Source organism: Antedon bifida, chromosome 6, assembly GCF_963402885.1.
Source record: "Antedon bifida chromosome 6, ecAntBifi1.1, whole genome shotgun sequence".
NCBI lineage: Eukaryota > Metazoa > Echinodermata > Crinoidea > Comatulida > Antedonidae > Antedon > Antedon bifida.
In genome coordinates, this window is record NC_136231.1 from 25,587,317 (window position 1) to 25,604,721 (window position 17,405).

Below are 17,405 nucleotides of genomic sequence, written 5' to 3' on the forward strand. Positions count from 1 at the left end.
CACGCTTTTAAAAATTATTTAAATTGTAAATTTGTCAGCAGTCCGAAATGGATAAACAGGTTGTATGTATTCTGAATCATGATAAGTGTATAAGTCTGCATATATGTTGAATTAATTTATTATAAATATATCTTTTAATACCGGTAAATTTTAATTTCCAATCATGTACTTAGTAATTTTTTAACAATTGAATATCAACCAAATGAACAATTCATATATAAAATATTTTTCAAGAAATTAATAATAATAATAAATTATGTTTGTGTATATTAAATTATGTTTGTGTATATACAGGAAAATTTGATTGTTTTAAAAAATGTTAAAATAATGTGTCACCTTTGACCTGGTTTTCCCACAATTGATCATAAATTAAGCGTTATGAATTTGTCAGGTTTGTGTCTCTGACAAGTGCAATTTTTTACCACGCTGCCATAATCTTTACTTGGATCAGTTATTTTGTTAACAATTATTAAATTGTTCGTTTAAAGACTTTAATTTGTAGAAAAATAATGTCATGTATGGTTGTATTGTTACCAATAGCCTACTTGATAAGCATGACTTCAATTTTCTTTTGTCATTGTTCATTTTTTAATAAAAAAGGACTGCTTCTGATTATTATATTAAATTATAAATTATTTTATTGAACATTAAAGCATTATTTTTATTATGAAATAAACCAAAATCATATACCAAGTTCGCAATCTATTATTTTGGTCTATAAATGATTCGTAATCCGTCCAGAAATATTTTTTATTTGTAAATTATGGTATGATCATAATATTTATATAAGCATAATTTTTCAATGTAAATCATTTAGTATTAATCAATTTATATTAATGTATGAACCTTGAAATATTCAATTTATAGTAAATTATTGATAAAATAATATATTATTATATATTTATAATGTTTCTTTATTAAACATAAATTGTGTATTTGGTTGAATTCAGAAATTTAGCTAATATGAAAATAAACAAATCTCTTTAAACTTTTGTGTACATTTCATTCATTTTATTTAACGTACAAAAACAATTGTAATATTTTAATATATAATCTATTATTTATATTCTTCTATATTTTATATATTGCAAAGGATAAACAAAATCAAATTATTCACTATCCTCACAGGACAAACATACATAAGGGGTTCTAAATAAAGTTTTAAGAAGTCTGGGTTTTTTTGGTCAAGAAAAAAAAATCACGGGATTTGAACCCATTACCCTGAGCGAATGGTAGCCGAGCATATTAACCACCAAGCTAAAACTCCACTTTTAACAATACACATTACCTACACAAATAAAATAAGTATTTGTATAGCCTTTAACCAATCGAGCACATTTTACAACAAACAGGTTCGTCAGCAACTGAAAAAGAAACAACATGTGTTCCTCAATGACAAGATGCCAAGTGAGTCGCAAACATAATGTTAATGGTAAAAAATATTGAAATAAAGCTAAAATTAACAACCAAAATCTGACATCAACTTTCCATAGTCACCGTAACTAATTTATATATTGAAACAACATTTGAATTAATGTGTTCAAAGTGTGTTTAAACCTAAGTCGAACACTGTATCACATAGGCCTACTATGAATCGATACATTAACTATAGATTATTATAATGTAATATTAATCTTTGATACGGTTGATTGATTAATACAACAATATTGCCATTTTTGTTTTCATTCAATTTCATTATTTTTAGTCTATTCTTCTGGTCCACGTCTTTTTGTTTCTTATAAATTTCCAGTTTTATTGTCAATATTTGTAATATAATTAGGCTTAAATGATAATCCATGTGTGTTCTTTATTTTGAAAGTATAGGCCTACAAATTATACTCTCGAAAATTATTAAATTTAACAGACATGTAAATTAACAGTATACCCTGTGATAGAGGCATCCATTTACGGAATAGAACCACACACCTTTGATGGATTCCAATAATCCTAATTGTCTACACTATCAAACTTTATGTGACAAAAATGTGATGTGCCCATATATGGACATGATGATATCATATCACTACCATATTTGGGCATATCACACTTTTTTGTCAAACTAGTTTGATTAGTGTAGATAGAGCTTTCAATGAACCTAGGAATGTATTATATAGGCATCCCGTCAACAAAAATAAAGTTGTTTATTCAAATTCTAAATATTGCATTATATTTTCAGGGCCTTGCGTAAGTTCTAACGTTACGTTCACAGATTTCTTGATTGTCTTCACCACATCACTGTGTGATTTACCCTCCATTGATTCTCCATTTACGCTTATTATTCTGTCGCCCACCTACAAAATATAAGATGTTGTTTAGTCGGCATCATAAAAAGCTTGAAATTGTCCTGCTCGCCGCGGAGGCTATTACATTAGATGTTAATGAAAGATCGCTCTTCGATAATCAGATGTTTATTTTCCATCGCGTGTGTTCATATTCTGTTTGTCATCACTTCATAGTTTATACCTCCATGGTTGAACACAAGTTAAATTTCAATATGTAAAACAACTTTTCTTTGTTCCAATATAATTTGAATGTACTTTAGCATATAAATTAATAAATACTATACTTGTTTTAATCTACGGTAATCCGTAAGAGTCTCCTGTGTTCAATTTAAACAATAAACAGCGTCACTTATGGGCCGCAATATTTTCAACTTACCATAACTTGTGATGTCTTATATGCCTGACCCCCTTCCATTACACTTGATATAAATACGGGTACAAGCCCCAACGGGCTATTTACCCCACCAGCTATAGTAATGCCAAGTCCAGGGCCACCGGTTTTCAGATGGACTGTCCGGAGATCGTCTTGTTGTTCCGACGTCCCTGACCATCCAGAACAAGACGGCGTTCCAAATTCGCTTCCACCGTACAATGAATCGTCTTCTTCTTCGTCGTCATAACTTGTGCTATCGTTTTCTGGAGAGAATAAAAGATAACAACAAATAAGCCTACCTCGGTTATCTTTTCGTTTATAGGCTATTGTAACAAAATGATGAGAAAACTATGTATTTGATTTTTATGTCAATTTGATATAGTGTTCTAATAATCATTGTCGTTATAAATGACATGAAGTGAGCATGGATTAAACCAGGAAACTACAGTAGTTTAGTCCAGGGAAGAGTGAAATTAATAATGTAATTTCACTCTTTCCTGGACTAAACTATTATTTGGTCCATGATGTGTCCAAGGCAATCATTGATGTGACATATAGACCATATAAAAGCTATCTTCTGTCGTTATTTGTTAAGCAACTAAAAGTAGGTCTAAGATGTTTAAATGCAGTAGAACCATTGGGACACGTTCGGGACCAACAACGTTTGCGTTGGGGACCTTGGGGGTGTTCACTTAACTTCCTGGGTTGACAGTGTGAACACGATCTCTCTCGTTTCACGTGAAGGTGTGGAGGGGTTCTACTGTGTAAGGCCTAATTGTTCTGATTTTTTTTCTTCAAAACATTCGTAATAATGCCAGCCATTACGTTGTTACTGGTATAATATAAGGTCATGGTAGGCTCTATCTAGTTTTCCTTAATTAGGCTATCAACCCATCAAGCAATTCAACATTATGCTAGTACGTTACTCAAAATTAAATAATTGTTATGATCAATAACCATGTATTAAAAACGTGCTTTTCCTCCATCACAGTGGGGCGGATTCGGTGTCTTTTGTGACGGGATGAAAACAGAATGATAAAATATTGATTATGTATATGTGCTTTAGACTAATATAAGCTTAGAGTGTGATTGCATCCTATACACGGTTTTTTTTTCTTCATATGATTGTAATAATTTAAAAATTGCTATAGGCCTACCGGTATGTATTGTGTGATAAATAAATAATTATCCACTGAAGATTACACAAAATCTTTAATATGGTCTATTGATAATAAATTAGCTCTGTTATTGACACAATTTTAATTTGTTATATTTAATGAAGTCTTTATAGGTGATCATTTTATGCTTGTTGATTATTCCATGGAGGAAAAAATAAATTATTTGTTCCTCCTTGATTATTCGAAGTAGGCCTACGGTACTTTATAATGAAGTGCTTATTACCAACACCAGTTTAACAACTTTGTGTAGGTACGAATACTGTATTCCCTTTCTCATCTCTCTCTCAACATATATTGAACCTATATTTTTAAGTACAGCTTCCATTATTATGTGATCAATAAGGACAAGATGCCTACTATAGAATTTACTCTATAAGATTTAAAAACGACGTCTACATTAACAATTGTTAAAAGATATTGAATTATGACACGATGGTGAAGTTAGGCCTATCATTCTATCAATTTGTAACATCTACTTACCTACAACACTACTGCTGGAGCTAACCCAGTCCTCCATTTCAATAAACTGTGACATTTTATTTGTCTTAAGATCCACAAGTAAGTGCTCACAAAACGGTTGCTTTGTGACAGTATTTACATACGATAATAAACTCCCAGCATATTGTCTGCTAACTGTCATAAAAGTTCACAATATGAATTGATAGAGATTTGTTATGGTTCAATAGAATTGCTGTTCAAATCACGGTGGTTTACACGCAAACACAATGCCTACATTACTATGTGCATTGTGTCACTGTCCATTGGTTCTAAGATGATATCCAATCTACTATTGCGTGATGAATGAGGCCTACAATACGAGGTTATAAGTTTTCTCATCAGAATACGCGCTTTATTGGTAGGCCTATTGAGTAGATCGCTATACGAACGATTGTTAATAACTCGTATAGATCCACCCTTACTGCATGACAATAGAACAGTAATAAAATTCCCTTTTGTTAAAGTTGTTGTTTGCTGCTAAATGTATTGATTATTGACGCAATGTTAAACCTAGTTATAAAAAGTAATTGAATGCCCTGAGGCTGATTATGCTGTGTCTTTTACAATTCTTATTATGTTTTTAACAAACTCAGGGGATTTTAATGATATCGTGTTCTCATGGTTATGTAGGCTCGTTATTATTTTAGTTGTTCTATGTAGGTTTAAGGGGTTGGGGGCGGGGGTTTAACAAATTGGAAGAAACGTAGCAAACGATGTGTATCCTTACTAATGTTTGGTTCCCACTAGAGACGCAACACAAGGACGTAACGCTACGTAAGTGAATTGACCAATCACAAGCGATGGATTATCAGAACTGTCGCTTGTCATTGGTTAACACGCTTGCGTTGCGTTTACTCTAGTGGGAACCAAGTTTAATGTAAGGTCAATGTAAAGTAAAATGTGCACATGGAGCCATGTGTGTTTAGTTATACTCAGTGCTGGCGGTACTGGACAGCTTCCCCTTCACCTTTCTTATACAAATAGTCAAGCATTATGCTGCATCTTTTAATGCTTTTTATGTACACATAGTCTGGGGTGAACGTGTAAATGTATACTCCTTGTCAAGATATAGTAACCACCAATTTTTCGCGCAAACAATGTAGAAAACCGTAAATATTTATTTATCTTTTCACTTTCAGGTGCGTGATAAATAATATAAAGATCAAACAGGGAATTGGGAAAAAAATTTTAAAAATATCTCCTTGATAAAACAAAGCCAGACACAAACGCATTGCCACTATACAACAAACTTGTTTATTTTGTTATTATTATTTATATTTGTTATTTAATAACCCGTAAATATGTAATTTTCGGTAAATTAGTTTGTTGCTACTTGTTAGCAAATTAACAAACGATTAATTAAAACACCTGCTTAAGATATAACATAAGACACTTTATCTGGCTCCAATTATTAGTAGCCTATTATACTTTGTTAAAATTGCCAAAAAAAAAAAGCAAAATTAATATAATTTTTGGTTATTTTTAACGCTTTTTTTATTATACCATAGATAATAATACTTTATAAAAAAAATCGCTAAATTGTATAATATCTTATATAATATTATATCTATTATAGTAAAATAGTTTGATTTCAATAATTGCACTAAATTTTATTTCTATACACTTTGTTCATTCTTCTTCCCCTTGCTATCTTCACTATTATAGCTCTCATTTTAAAATAAGAGTAACAGCTCATCCTAAAATAAAAACTTTCGTATTTGTACAGAATGAATGGTTCCCATTTGGACGCACTGCAAGTGAATTGACCAATCACAAGTGACGTATGGTTCACGTGTAATGTCAAATTACGATGCGCTTACGAGTGGGAACCAAGCTTTAAGCTCTGTCTACACTATCAAACTAGTTTGAAAAAAAAAAGTATGATATTCCCAAATATGCTAGTGATATGACATCATCATGTTCACATATGGACACATCACATTTTTTTGTCACATAGTTTGATAGTGTAGACTTTAAGGCTTCAATGTTTTCAAATGTCATGTCAATTCACTACATCTTAAAACAACCCAAAAATTCACATAAAACTGTAGAGCCCAACATTTTCGCGCGGCCAGAATTTTCGCAAATAAATCATATTAAATAAACCGTGAAAATTGGAACATGCATGGCACATTCATTCACCCCTGCTCTGTCTACACTCTCAAAGTTTATGTGACAAAAAAATGTGATGTGTCCATACTGTATATGGACATGATGATGTCATATCACTACCATATTTGGGCATATCACTACCAGTTTGGGCACATCACACTTTGTCAAACTAGTTTGATAGTGTAGACAAAGCTTTATTCAGATACACAACATTATCACATCTTCTACGAAACAAATGTATCTACCTCCCATTTCTAAAATTGGTTAAAAATCAACTGTTTATTAAGGGAACTTTTAATTAAATTGCTCAAATCCGAGACCGGTTTTGAGTCTATTTAAAGCTTTGTCAACACTATCAAATTTTATGTGACAAAAAAATGAGATGTGATATGTCATCATCGGATCCATATATGGGCACAACACATTTTTTTTTCAGTTTGATAGTGTAGACAGAGCTTAAATTTCCTATGACCCTTCAGCTTCCCATCCTAATTTTATCATGACTTAATTTAATAATTTAAGGGTTAAAAAACTAAAATAAAACCACTACTTCAGTTCTCCAGCTGCAAACCTCCGAAATAAATATCTAATATTAAATGGAAAAATTAAATTAACAATACTATCATTAAAACATTGAACTTGATTATTCAGTTTCTTGAGTAAATGATGTCTGAGCAATCCAATTATATTAGGATAATATAATATATAATATTAATACATTTCAGTTAATCATTTTTCTACACATCACTAATTTCTATTTTGTGCAGAATATAATACGTTGAGTGACTGTGCTAAAATTCATAGTTATTTTAATCAAAATGACAAATTGGATGATTTCTATCAATATCAAAATTGGTACAACAATCAGTAGTTGAATGTATTAATTGAAATAAGTGCAGTTTTGTTAATTGAGGAATCCATAGTCAATACAAATAGTTCTATGGTATGTAAGTTGAGCAAATATAAAATGTCTAACATTTTTAAAATGATATTGTTTGTTTGTTTGATGTGGGTGTTGGTACTGAAAAGCTATATTCCTGAATTCACTGACGAACAGGCTAATAAATAAATAGGACAAAAGCATGAGATGGACTCACTTAGGAACTGACTGGACTCACATATTAGTTAAACTCACTGTTGAGTTGTACTTGCTGATGAACTGGGTTCACTGATGAGCTGGGCTCACTGATAAGTTGTACTAGCAAATGAGCTGGACTCATTGATGAGCAGGAGTCTTAAAACCTGGTAAAGGTTTAGTCCTTAGCAGTATTTGTAGAACTTCATGGGCCATAGCTTTGACATCAGAATGAACCCTAGAAGAACTGACTAAACGTTGAAGTATATCAACTCCACCCTCCTCCAGTAGCATAGAGCAGTACCGCGATGCTAAACAAGAATATAAAAAGGTTACAAATTCAACAACTACGAATTTCACTTTGTATTTCATTAGTAAACAAAATACTATATTAATATCACTATTCCTTTTCATCATCCTCAAGATTTAAAGCTTAAAATGTATTTATTAATTTGATTTTTTTTACTTTTTGTTCAGGCACTTTCAACACAAGCAGAAATGTTGCCTCCTTCATAATATTGTTTTATTCATTTTAAAGATGAAAAAAAAAAAATTGTATTGTTTTAACTACCTTACTTCTCGTTATGAATTTTGTATTGTATTATTTATATTTTATATATTATAAAGGAAATAAATGTTACTATGAAATGAAATGAGATGTTTTTTCCTGCAAAAACCAAGAAAATAAATCATTTTACACACAATCAATACTATGATTTCGCATGATTATAATCAATGAAAAAAGACTTCTAAAATTCAAAGTTGATGATCAGTTCGTATTAAGATCTGTCTACACTATCAAACTTGATGTGATGTTCCCATAAATGGACATGACGACATTATATCATACCATATTTGGGCACATCACACTGTCAAACTTTGATCGTGTAGACAGGAGCTTTACTGTATATACACTCAACTCTTCTAATACTGGACACATTTTGGCTGGTTTTCTGGAAAGTCTGGTACTTGGAATGTGTTTTTAATGATGAAACTGAATTTGGGACTTTTTGGACAAGAAAAGTCTGATATTGGGAGAGTTTCTGGTTTTCAGAGAGTCCAGTATTGGGGAGGGTTGACTGAATAATATTATATAATTTGTATAGCCACTCACTATGTTATTACTTACCATTTTTTGTGCAGACATGATGCATAGCCCACACTGACCATAGCTGTACCTCTGGTGTATCATATCGTTCAAGCAATGGGAAAAATGGGCTAAATGATCTATAGGCTACCATCTCACTCTCTGGATTCTCCCAGGAAAGTATCTTAGAATGCTATAGAAAGTAATCAATAGACTAAATTAATAATAAATTAATCAATAAATAAGTAATTAATCAATAAGAAATTAATCAATAATTTTAATGTATTTATTTATATTTCGTTTTTGTCACGCCTTTGAAACTGTGTAATTTTTTTTTACAATTCAGTTTTTTTAATTTTGTTGATTATTTATGTGCATGATTGTATTTTAGGAAATTGAATATCTTGATATATTGATAATTAGTAATTAATCAATGATATTTCAGATAATTGAAAGATGACGCTTAAAAAAAATATAATTTTATTATATTAATTGATCGATTGGTCTTTTATTTCAGTAAGTTAATAGCCTATAGATAAGTATCGTAAGTTTGTATACTACAAACATGATGAAAAACTATGTATGTATGTATGACATTATATCTAGTATCACACTATAACAATGAACAAAATAGTAGTGTCTACAGTCGGTATGATGGAGAAAATTAAAAGTACATTAAAGTAAATTAAATAGAGCTCTTACCAAGGCACTGAGGATGTCTAGACGTTGTCTGAAGCAAGAACCCCAATCTTCAATGCTTTCATGAGCTAAATGAGCTATAATCCCTGCCGCAAAGTAACTCACTTCAAGATGGCCACTCCCTAGTAACCTCCTACAAAAATAGATATTAAATTATAATTAAGTGATTTAATTGATTGTATTGAGTTGCTGAGCAGTTATTGCAGGAGCACTCAGGTTTTGGCTTTTGAAAATTATAGGTGTGCTACAAATTGCACTCCTCATTCAGGGATGCTGTAGGTGTGCTTTTTGTATTTTGGTGTGTAGAAGTTTGCCAAATTTAAGCGTGTTGTAAATCGCACTCCTCAAGGGCAGTTTAGGAGTGTGTTAGGTGAGTGATCGCACTCGCTCGCCTTAAAAGACAAGGCCTGAGCACCGCAAATAGCCATAAAATCAGCACAGGTTCAATGCACTTCCTGCGCATTGTTCTGGTGGTAGAACAAAATTTTGTCGGAGAAGTATTTCAAATTGAAGTTCCAGTGTACACATTTGGCAATTTGAAGCTGGACTTTAGCTCCCTCAGGGGATATAAAAGTTGTTGCTACAACACCTTGTCCACTGCGCTTGTACTAAATAAAGCGCATTACAAATACATATCTGGTATCAGTTGGTATCATACATACATTAACATTCATGATGCCTCAACTTTTAGAATGCTTCCATTTGGAATACACATGTGTATTATATAATTCTTTCTTCAAAGCATTCTTATTAGAATTAGAGGTTTTAGAAACGAAAATCATTGAAGCATAAACAGCGAGAAACACACCTGCAATGTTCAATAAAGTCTTGACGTAGCAAGAAGTGTCGTAGATGCTTCACTTCAGCAATGTTGTTCTAAGAAAAAAAAAAAATTTTTTTTATATCTCAAATAAAACACATCATATTAAAATAAAGCACATGTTACAATTATATTTGTATAAACTAGGATCTCAAATTATTATGGAAAAAATGAAACCACAATTCTTCTTTGTATAAAAAAAGACAGAGAGGAGCAATGCTGTCTTTAAATGGTCATAATATTTCATGTATAATTTTAATACTTACAACAAGACCTAGAACTTTGGTTTGAAGTGAAGCTTCATTGGGAAATGACTGAAATAAAATTTTAATTGATATGATGATAATAATGTATAATTATTAAAACTTAAATATGCAAAATACAACCAAATTCATTCCTGAACTTCAAATTAATTTTAGTTAAGGCCAACTCAGATGGCAGAAATTTGATTATGCTTACAGTTCTCTCGACGACCTAAAAACTATGCTACTATCTCAAGACAACTTGTCAACTCAGACAGCACCGAAGAGTCAAGATGTTTCGTCGTACGTTGGCCTATACTTATGCTATACAACCCTCATGAGAGGTACGTCATGGGTGCGGCATTTACAAATTATTAATGACACAGGCATGCGTAAAAAATCTAAATGGTACGTCATCTCAAATGGTACGTCACAAATGTAAAAATGTGTGTGTCACTGTCACGTAAAGGTAAGCCACTCATCGGACAAATGAAGCACTTCTCCTCTACTAAACCACACATCTTTTTTACATACCTGCAATATTTTAATAAACAGTTCCAGTCCACCTTCATTGACAAATATCGCGCATGTTGATGGTGATTCATCAGTCAAGTTCCAGAGGGCGCTAAGTGTAAACTTCAGAATTATGTCTGCAGTCTCATTATCTGCTTTCTGCTTTACAATCTGCAGTAATTTCTTTGGAGAAAAAAAATGTTTGTATATTTAAGATTTAGTATATTATCAAGAATAAGACTAAAACTGAGAGGACCCACGAAAGCTTAAATGATAAAATATCCAATATCAAGTAAAGTACAGGAAAACCACTCCTTTGGACATCCCTATTACAGAGACTCTTTCAAACTAGGAAAAATATATGTCCTAACACTTCGAAAACCCTTTTGTTGGGTCCTGAAGGTTCCCTTAAATAGGTTCTTGTCTTGTTATCATTTAATTCAGGAATTGGAGAAGAATAGAGAAACTAACAAGTAGAAATTCAACATTGTTTATCCAATTATGGAGGCTCAGAAAAACACATGGTGCAGAGTGTAAAACAAGTCAAGAGTCAACCTTGTATAAATACCTGCATATTTCTCTTTGTACCAAGTTCAGCTGTTTGTTTAGTTGAGATCTTAGCAGCTAGGATGGAGCAGATGGCAACTGCCATTCTAATCATTGACTGATCATCAAATGCAAACAGGCAGTCCATCACCATGCGCGACGCATGGAAGCGATCAAAGTCCTACAGTACAAAACAAACGGGGTGGAAGTTACTGTTCATTTTATCAACAAAATCAACACTATTGCAAAATACATTCGGGCCTGAGAGCGTAAAAAATTAAACTAAAACAAGATGTTGGAATAACAAGTTTTGTTGAATTGTGCTGAGATACAATCTTCACTTCACTGTGTAAAGGGTCTTTCACACCTGTTCCGGCATGGCGCTGGCAAATTAAACGTTGTTTCGTTTTCATGACGCTCTACATAGCCGAAACATTGACGTTTGATGTGATTTGTCGGCGTCGGACTGGAACCATGCCAGAACAGGTGTGAAAGACCCTTCATACAGGTATTTCCCAGAGTTACTGTATTGTGAAAGGCAGTATGATAAAAGCAGTGATATCATAACTATTTTTACTAATTTCCTAAGAGGAGCTTGAATAGGAAGGATAGCATGTATAGGTTGTAATAGTCTTACCACATCCTGTAGTATTCTGTCACTGCACATTGTTAGAAGCGCATTCTTCTGAAGCTAAAGAAACAATTAAGGTTTAACATTAGTAGAAATGTATTTAAAAAAAAAACATCCAAAATTAGATTATTAATAGTATTAATAGTAATAAACTTGTAAGCCATAATCGTAAATACTGTATGTCATATAGTTACCTCATGATATACAGTGTACGCTTAAACACAAACATGGGGGGGTGGGCGGGGTGTGAAAGAAACACCAAAGTGTATTGAGACATCCTACATGCTCTGTCTACACTATCAAACTAGTTTGACAAAAAAAAGTTTGATGTGCCCAAATATGGTAGTGATATTCCCAAATATGGAATCATTAAGCCCATATATGGGCACATCACAGTTTGATAGAGTTGATAGAGCTTTATACACACATAAATTATTTTGCATGAAATGTACTATAAATGTGTTGATGGCTGATGATACACCTCAGTCAAATTTAATTCCAATAATTACTCCATCTATGGCCCAATTAACAATCAAATCTTAATAATAATATTCCTTCATATATATTGTATATGTACAGTAGATTTTTTAGATCACATTTTTGTGATATAAAATTGCTAATTTACCTGTTGCTGTGCTGGGAAGTTTCTCATGGCTCTCAATGTAAGCTCAATCATTGATTTCAAAATGGATGGATGAACTTCTTCTCCTAGTTGCAGTTTTGTTAGATTGTACAGACAAGCACTGAAAACAATGAGGTAAAAAACAGATAGTTAACAAAAACATTCCCAAGAAATGAAATTTATATCTGTATTAAAAACAGCTGTAGTTCATAAAAAGTACAATAACCTTCTGTCTACACTATCAAACTTTATGTGACAAAAAAATGTGATGTTCCCATATATGGACATGATGATGTCATATCACTACCATATTTGGGCATATCACTACCATATTTTGGTACATCACATTTTTTTTGTCAAACTCGTTTGATAGTGTAAACAGAGCATAGGAAACAAAGAAGTTTTGAGATGTTTCTTAAAAACTACGAACCTGGCAATTTTCCATAGTTTAGGACCATGGATAGAAAACGCACCGTCACCAAAAACATTTTTAGTGACAGGGACAGAAAGGCGTAGATTGTATTTTCCCCAAAAATTTCCCTTTAAATACGGATTCTACGGTGTATGATAAAAACCCACCTTGCTGCCATCTGGACTCCAAGGTGCATACTATGAGCTCTCATACCAGGCAACACAAGCTGAAAGATAAACAGTAATGTTGTGTTTGTCTATATTTAAGAAATTACTAATAATTTAATTTAAAAATCATGTTAATTTCTGAAAAAACAACATAAATTTTTGGTAACAGTGGGCAAAGTTATAAAATAATAACAAATTAAAATATCACAGTAAAACCAGAGACAAATTTGGTTAAGTCTGCGAATACTTGGAGATGGTTATAAAATAATAATAATTATTGTACCCATAGAGTATAATATCACGCCATAATATTATCTAAAGACTTAGACTTGTTTATGTAGAGCATCTTGTGTATATGTTCTTGTGAACAGGATTGCCACTTTTAAGAAGGATAGTGAATGAATTCGCTTAAATAGCTATCCTTGACAATATGCCTAAATATATAAAAAAAAAACAATTTGAAGAAACAGTAAACATAAAACTCACTTCTACAATATCTGGTCTTGGCTCACTTAAATATTGCGTCAGATTGAACAAACCGCACAGTAATTTATGCACATAATGCGCCCTCGCTGTGTAGCGCCTTAAACCTTCTAGTACCTGCTTTTCTGTCACATGACCAGAAACCTATAAAATAATTTTATGATTACATAATGTAACAACTTGGAAATTCTGTACCTTTCTTTTTGAAAACATGGGTTTAGATTTAAACAGATTTCATTAACTGAATAAATTAGTGGGAATCGCTTCCTGTTCATATGTGGGGGCTCCAGTATTTTTTAGAATAAAATTAATAAATTAATCATATTACTATTCACAGTGTGCTTAATTTACTATTATTGTAGTATAATATAAGTATAATATTACAGTACAATTAATTTAGTTTTAATATCTCAAAACCATACAATTGTTTACATTGCAGACTAACACGGTATGTATTTCTGTGAAAATAATTTGTTAATGACTGCCAACACATCAAAATTATCATTAAAACAAAACTACCTTTGGTGCTAATAGTACTCTTGGAAGTAGGAATACTGCATTAGGGCCTAAATTTTGATTAAGATTAATTAATTTGCATCACCTTTAAATCTTTCTTATGAAACGGATGCAATTCATCAGTGAGAAAATCCACTCCACAAAGTTCATAGGTCGTTGAATTATCCCGCATGAGTGATTGAGTTACAGTCAAACCAAGAAACTTCAAATTTGGATGATGATCAATAAATTCGACGAGGGCGCTTTCTCGTACATTGTCCCGGCCTGAGATGTCAAGTGCAGTGATATTTGGAAGACTACTACTTGAATATAGCAGCATGGAGATGCTAGGTCGCTTACTCATGTCAATCATAGGGTGGGCTTCTTCCGAGATGTCTAGATACCGTAATTCATTCATCTCCATCAACACCGGTATAAGATCCTTTTCTGGAACCCGCGTTTTGAACATTATCAACGATCGTAATGTATGCTTTAAATTTATCAACGGCTGAATGTTGTAAACAAACGTACCAGATATATCTAAGCTTACGAGATTAGTCAACTTTTCTGCAACCATTTCTAAACCGAGATTATTATTGAATTCGGTATAACTAACGTTGAGGTGTATAAGAGATTTTAACTGTGATAGAGGTATAACAATACAGAAATTTGTATTATTTGTGTTAAAGGTACAACCGCTGACGTTTAGCGATCTCATATTCTTTCTCGTCCATTGTCCTTGAGCAACAATAATATCTGTAAAATTAACGTTCATCAAACGTGAGGCATCTAAATCGGTGATACGATGAGGAGAAAGTGCTTTAAGACCTGCGAGCGTGGCAGAACTTTCAGATATATTAACTCGGCTTAGTTGAGTTGTAGAGGGGTTCGCAAACAGACTTAGAACTCGGTCGTTTAGTTTATGTTTTCTGGCCAAGATTGATAAAAGACATTCAGCTAAGGAGGTATGTAAAAAGACATCATGATGTTTGAACATTAGTTGTGTATTTAATCCATCATAGTCAGTATGTGTTATCTCTTTACAGTGTTTGTCTAGATTCTCACTTATATGCTCCAAGCATAATAATAAGAGAGATGGTGGTGAAAGTACACTTCTTTTCCTATAAAACAAAAAGAAAATGTTAAATTAAACATAGTTGCTATGTAGCATAGGAACTTTATTTAGTAATAATCTAATATATATAATTAGTTAGTGGTTGTACAGTAATACTATTTTTTATTTATAACAGATGTGAATGGTATATGATTTAGCTATCCCGTATTTTATATTCAATATTATTAGTCGCCCTAAGCCTACTTAATTAAGGTTTACCTAATTTAATAATAAAAATTATTAATATATACATACTTTGTAGGCCTTATTATTATTAATATTTAAGTTAATAATAGAAGGAGGAAATACCGAGTCTAGCATAGCATACAATCTGAGTAGGCTTTAATTTTAAATAAAAAATGGGGAATTAATTCATTCATGTATGGTACATGTTTTAGTCTACCATTATTATCATTCATTGTGTCAATCACACCTTTGGTTTAGGCCCAGTATTCCTTCAGAGAAAGGGCACTGCTATGCTGGGTGCTAATAACACCGAACAGCTCTACCGTACTTTTACTACATAAATAGAGGGGGCTACCGCTAAGCCTAGCTAGAGCGTAGGCTGAGTATAGCTCATGAACATCCTCACTTTAACATGATAATTTGGAGCTACATCAGCATTGTCAAATTACATTTTTATTGAAAATTAAGAAAACAAATATCTAAATAACATAAATTCTCGATACATTTTGAAAAAACGTTATAACATATGGGGAAATACTGTACCGTTTTTCATCCATTTTGTGACACACAGTTGACGAGTATGTTTTGCTTTTACGTACGTTTTGTGTCAGAATCAACTTGACCTGAAAAGATCAGGTCAAACATCATGGGTCACATGTTTCCTGTTGTCATGATCTCTGTTTGTCCAATCACATAGCAGCAGCTACTATACGTTTTTATTAGTTCATAGAAATTAATTATATATATGAAAATAAATGAAGATTACTAAAATCATATTTTGAATAGGCCATTTTGTAGTTTTAATAAAGTTTAAAAAATAACGTAAAAGAATAATTTTTTTCACTTATAAAAATTAAATTAAATTTTACAGTTTTTTCAGTTCAATACATTTTTTTTCGATCTCATTTTTTTGTCAAAGTGAATAATATAATATGATTAAAATTGCATATTCAACAAAAACATTTTGCAAAATTATTGTTTTCGGACAATCTTAAACTTTCTAGCTTAATTTACTTAATTAATCCATGGAGGTATAAAAATAGACTATTTTTATACCTCCATGATTAATCATTATGATTTGTGAAACCCGAATGTTACATAAGCTTTTTTTTACTATATTGCAAACAGCATAGAATAAGTTATTCTACACCTACAAATGCATTATAAAAATTGTAAATAAATAGGCCCATAACAGTCGGAAAGCCGGGTTGGTAACGCATCACTGATTTCATTCATTGTGAGGGCGCGCTTCGTGGAAAATGTTGGAATTTTTGCTATTTTAGTACACTTAGAAAATGGTATAATTTTGATATTAAATGAAATCAATAAACGTATTTCAATAGTTGAACTACAAGCGTAAATAATGATAAAAACTGTGATCTAAATTCCACAGATTTTTTGTTTCAAGAAATATCATTATTTTATGTATAAACTTTTTTACTTTAATTTTTTTTTAAATGATGGTAAAAAATCATTAAATTTCATATTTTCTAGATAAGGTTTCAAAGCGAATTTAAAATCCTTTCAAGATAAACTATTAAGCTATCTATTAAAATAAAAATCTAATTTTAAGCTTTCTTGGGATGCAACTCCCACTAATCAAACCAAACCTACTACATTTCTGTTCTGTTTCGATCGAAAAATCGCCATTTTGAAACTTTGTTTACGTTTTACGAAGCTGGTACGAATCGTCCCGGACCGAATCGTGTCTGTGTTCAATACGGTTTTCATGCAGGCGTATTACGTCATAGGCCTAAGATTTCAATTTGCTCCCCGATTATTGTTCTATTTGGTTTCTGAGCTAGGAAAGGCTACCTACTATAATTACTTACTTGATTTCTAGCCTAGCTAGGCCTAAAAATAGTATTTT

The 17,405-nt window shown here is 32.0% G+C and overlaps 2 protein-coding genes across 2 annotated transcripts; both read right to left on the bottom strand.

The window, feature by feature from the left end:
- Nucleotides 1-1,954: 1,954 nt before the first annotated feature.
- On the bottom strand, nt 1,955-4,695 carry LOC144844275 (syntrophin-1-like). The gene is made up of 3 exons (XM_078701119.1): nt 4,314-4,695; nt 2,659-2,918; nt 1,955-2,291 (listed from the first exon to the last, which is right to left on the bottom strand). The coding sequence occupies exons 1-3, from the start codon at nt 4,471-4,473 to the stop codon at nt 2,142-2,144; spliced, it is 570 nt and encodes a 189-aa protein (XP_078557245.1). The 5' UTR covers nt 4,474-4,695; the 3' UTR covers nt 1,955-2,141.
- An 875-nt stretch (nt 4,696-5,570) lies between these two features.
- LOC144844235 (protein zyg-11 homolog) lies at nt 5,571-16,118 on the bottom strand. The gene is made up of 13 exons (XM_078701031.1): nt 16,079-16,118; nt 14,342-15,356; nt 13,744-13,884; nt 13,258-13,316; nt 12,682-12,799; nt 12,063-12,116; nt 11,448-11,606; nt 10,901-11,062; nt 10,391-10,438; nt 10,113-10,180; nt 9,308-9,437; nt 8,648-8,798; nt 5,571-7,829 (listed from the first exon to the last, which is right to left on the bottom strand). Exons 1-13 carry the CDS (start codon nt 16,090-16,092, stop codon nt 7,660-7,662), a joined length of 2,289 nt encoding a protein of 762 aa, XP_078557157.1. The 5' UTR covers nt 16,093-16,118; the 3' UTR covers nt 5,571-7,659.
- Between the last annotated feature and the right edge of the window lie 1,287 nt (nt 16,119-17,405).

What these genes read in the sequence shown, in the direction of transcription:
- LOC144844275 (XM_078701119.1), bottom strand. Translation starts at nt 4,473, where the DNA reads ATGACAGTTAGCAGACAATATGCTGGGAGTTTATTATCGTATGTAAAT. An exon ending in CTCCAGCAGTAGTGTTGTAG is followed by an intron (nt 2,919 to 4,313) that starts GTAAGTAGATGT and finishes TATTCTCTCCAG; the next exon opens with AAAACGATAGCACAAGTTAT. An exon ending in ATAAGACATCACAAGTTATG is followed by an intron (nt 2,292 to 2,658) that starts GTAAGTTGAAAA and finishes TATATTTTGTAG; the next exon opens with GTGGGCGACAGAATAATAAG.
- LOC144844235 (XM_078701031.1), bottom strand. An exon ending in ACAGAATACTACAGGATGTG is followed by an intron (nt 11,607 to 12,062) that starts GTAAGACTATTA and finishes TTTGTACTGTAG; the next exon opens with GACTTTGATCGCTTCCATGC. An exon ending in GACTTTATTGAACATTGCAG is followed by an intron (nt 9,438 to 10,112) that starts GTGTGTTTCTCG and finishes CTATTTTTGTAG; the next exon opens with GAGGTTACTAGGGAGTGGCC.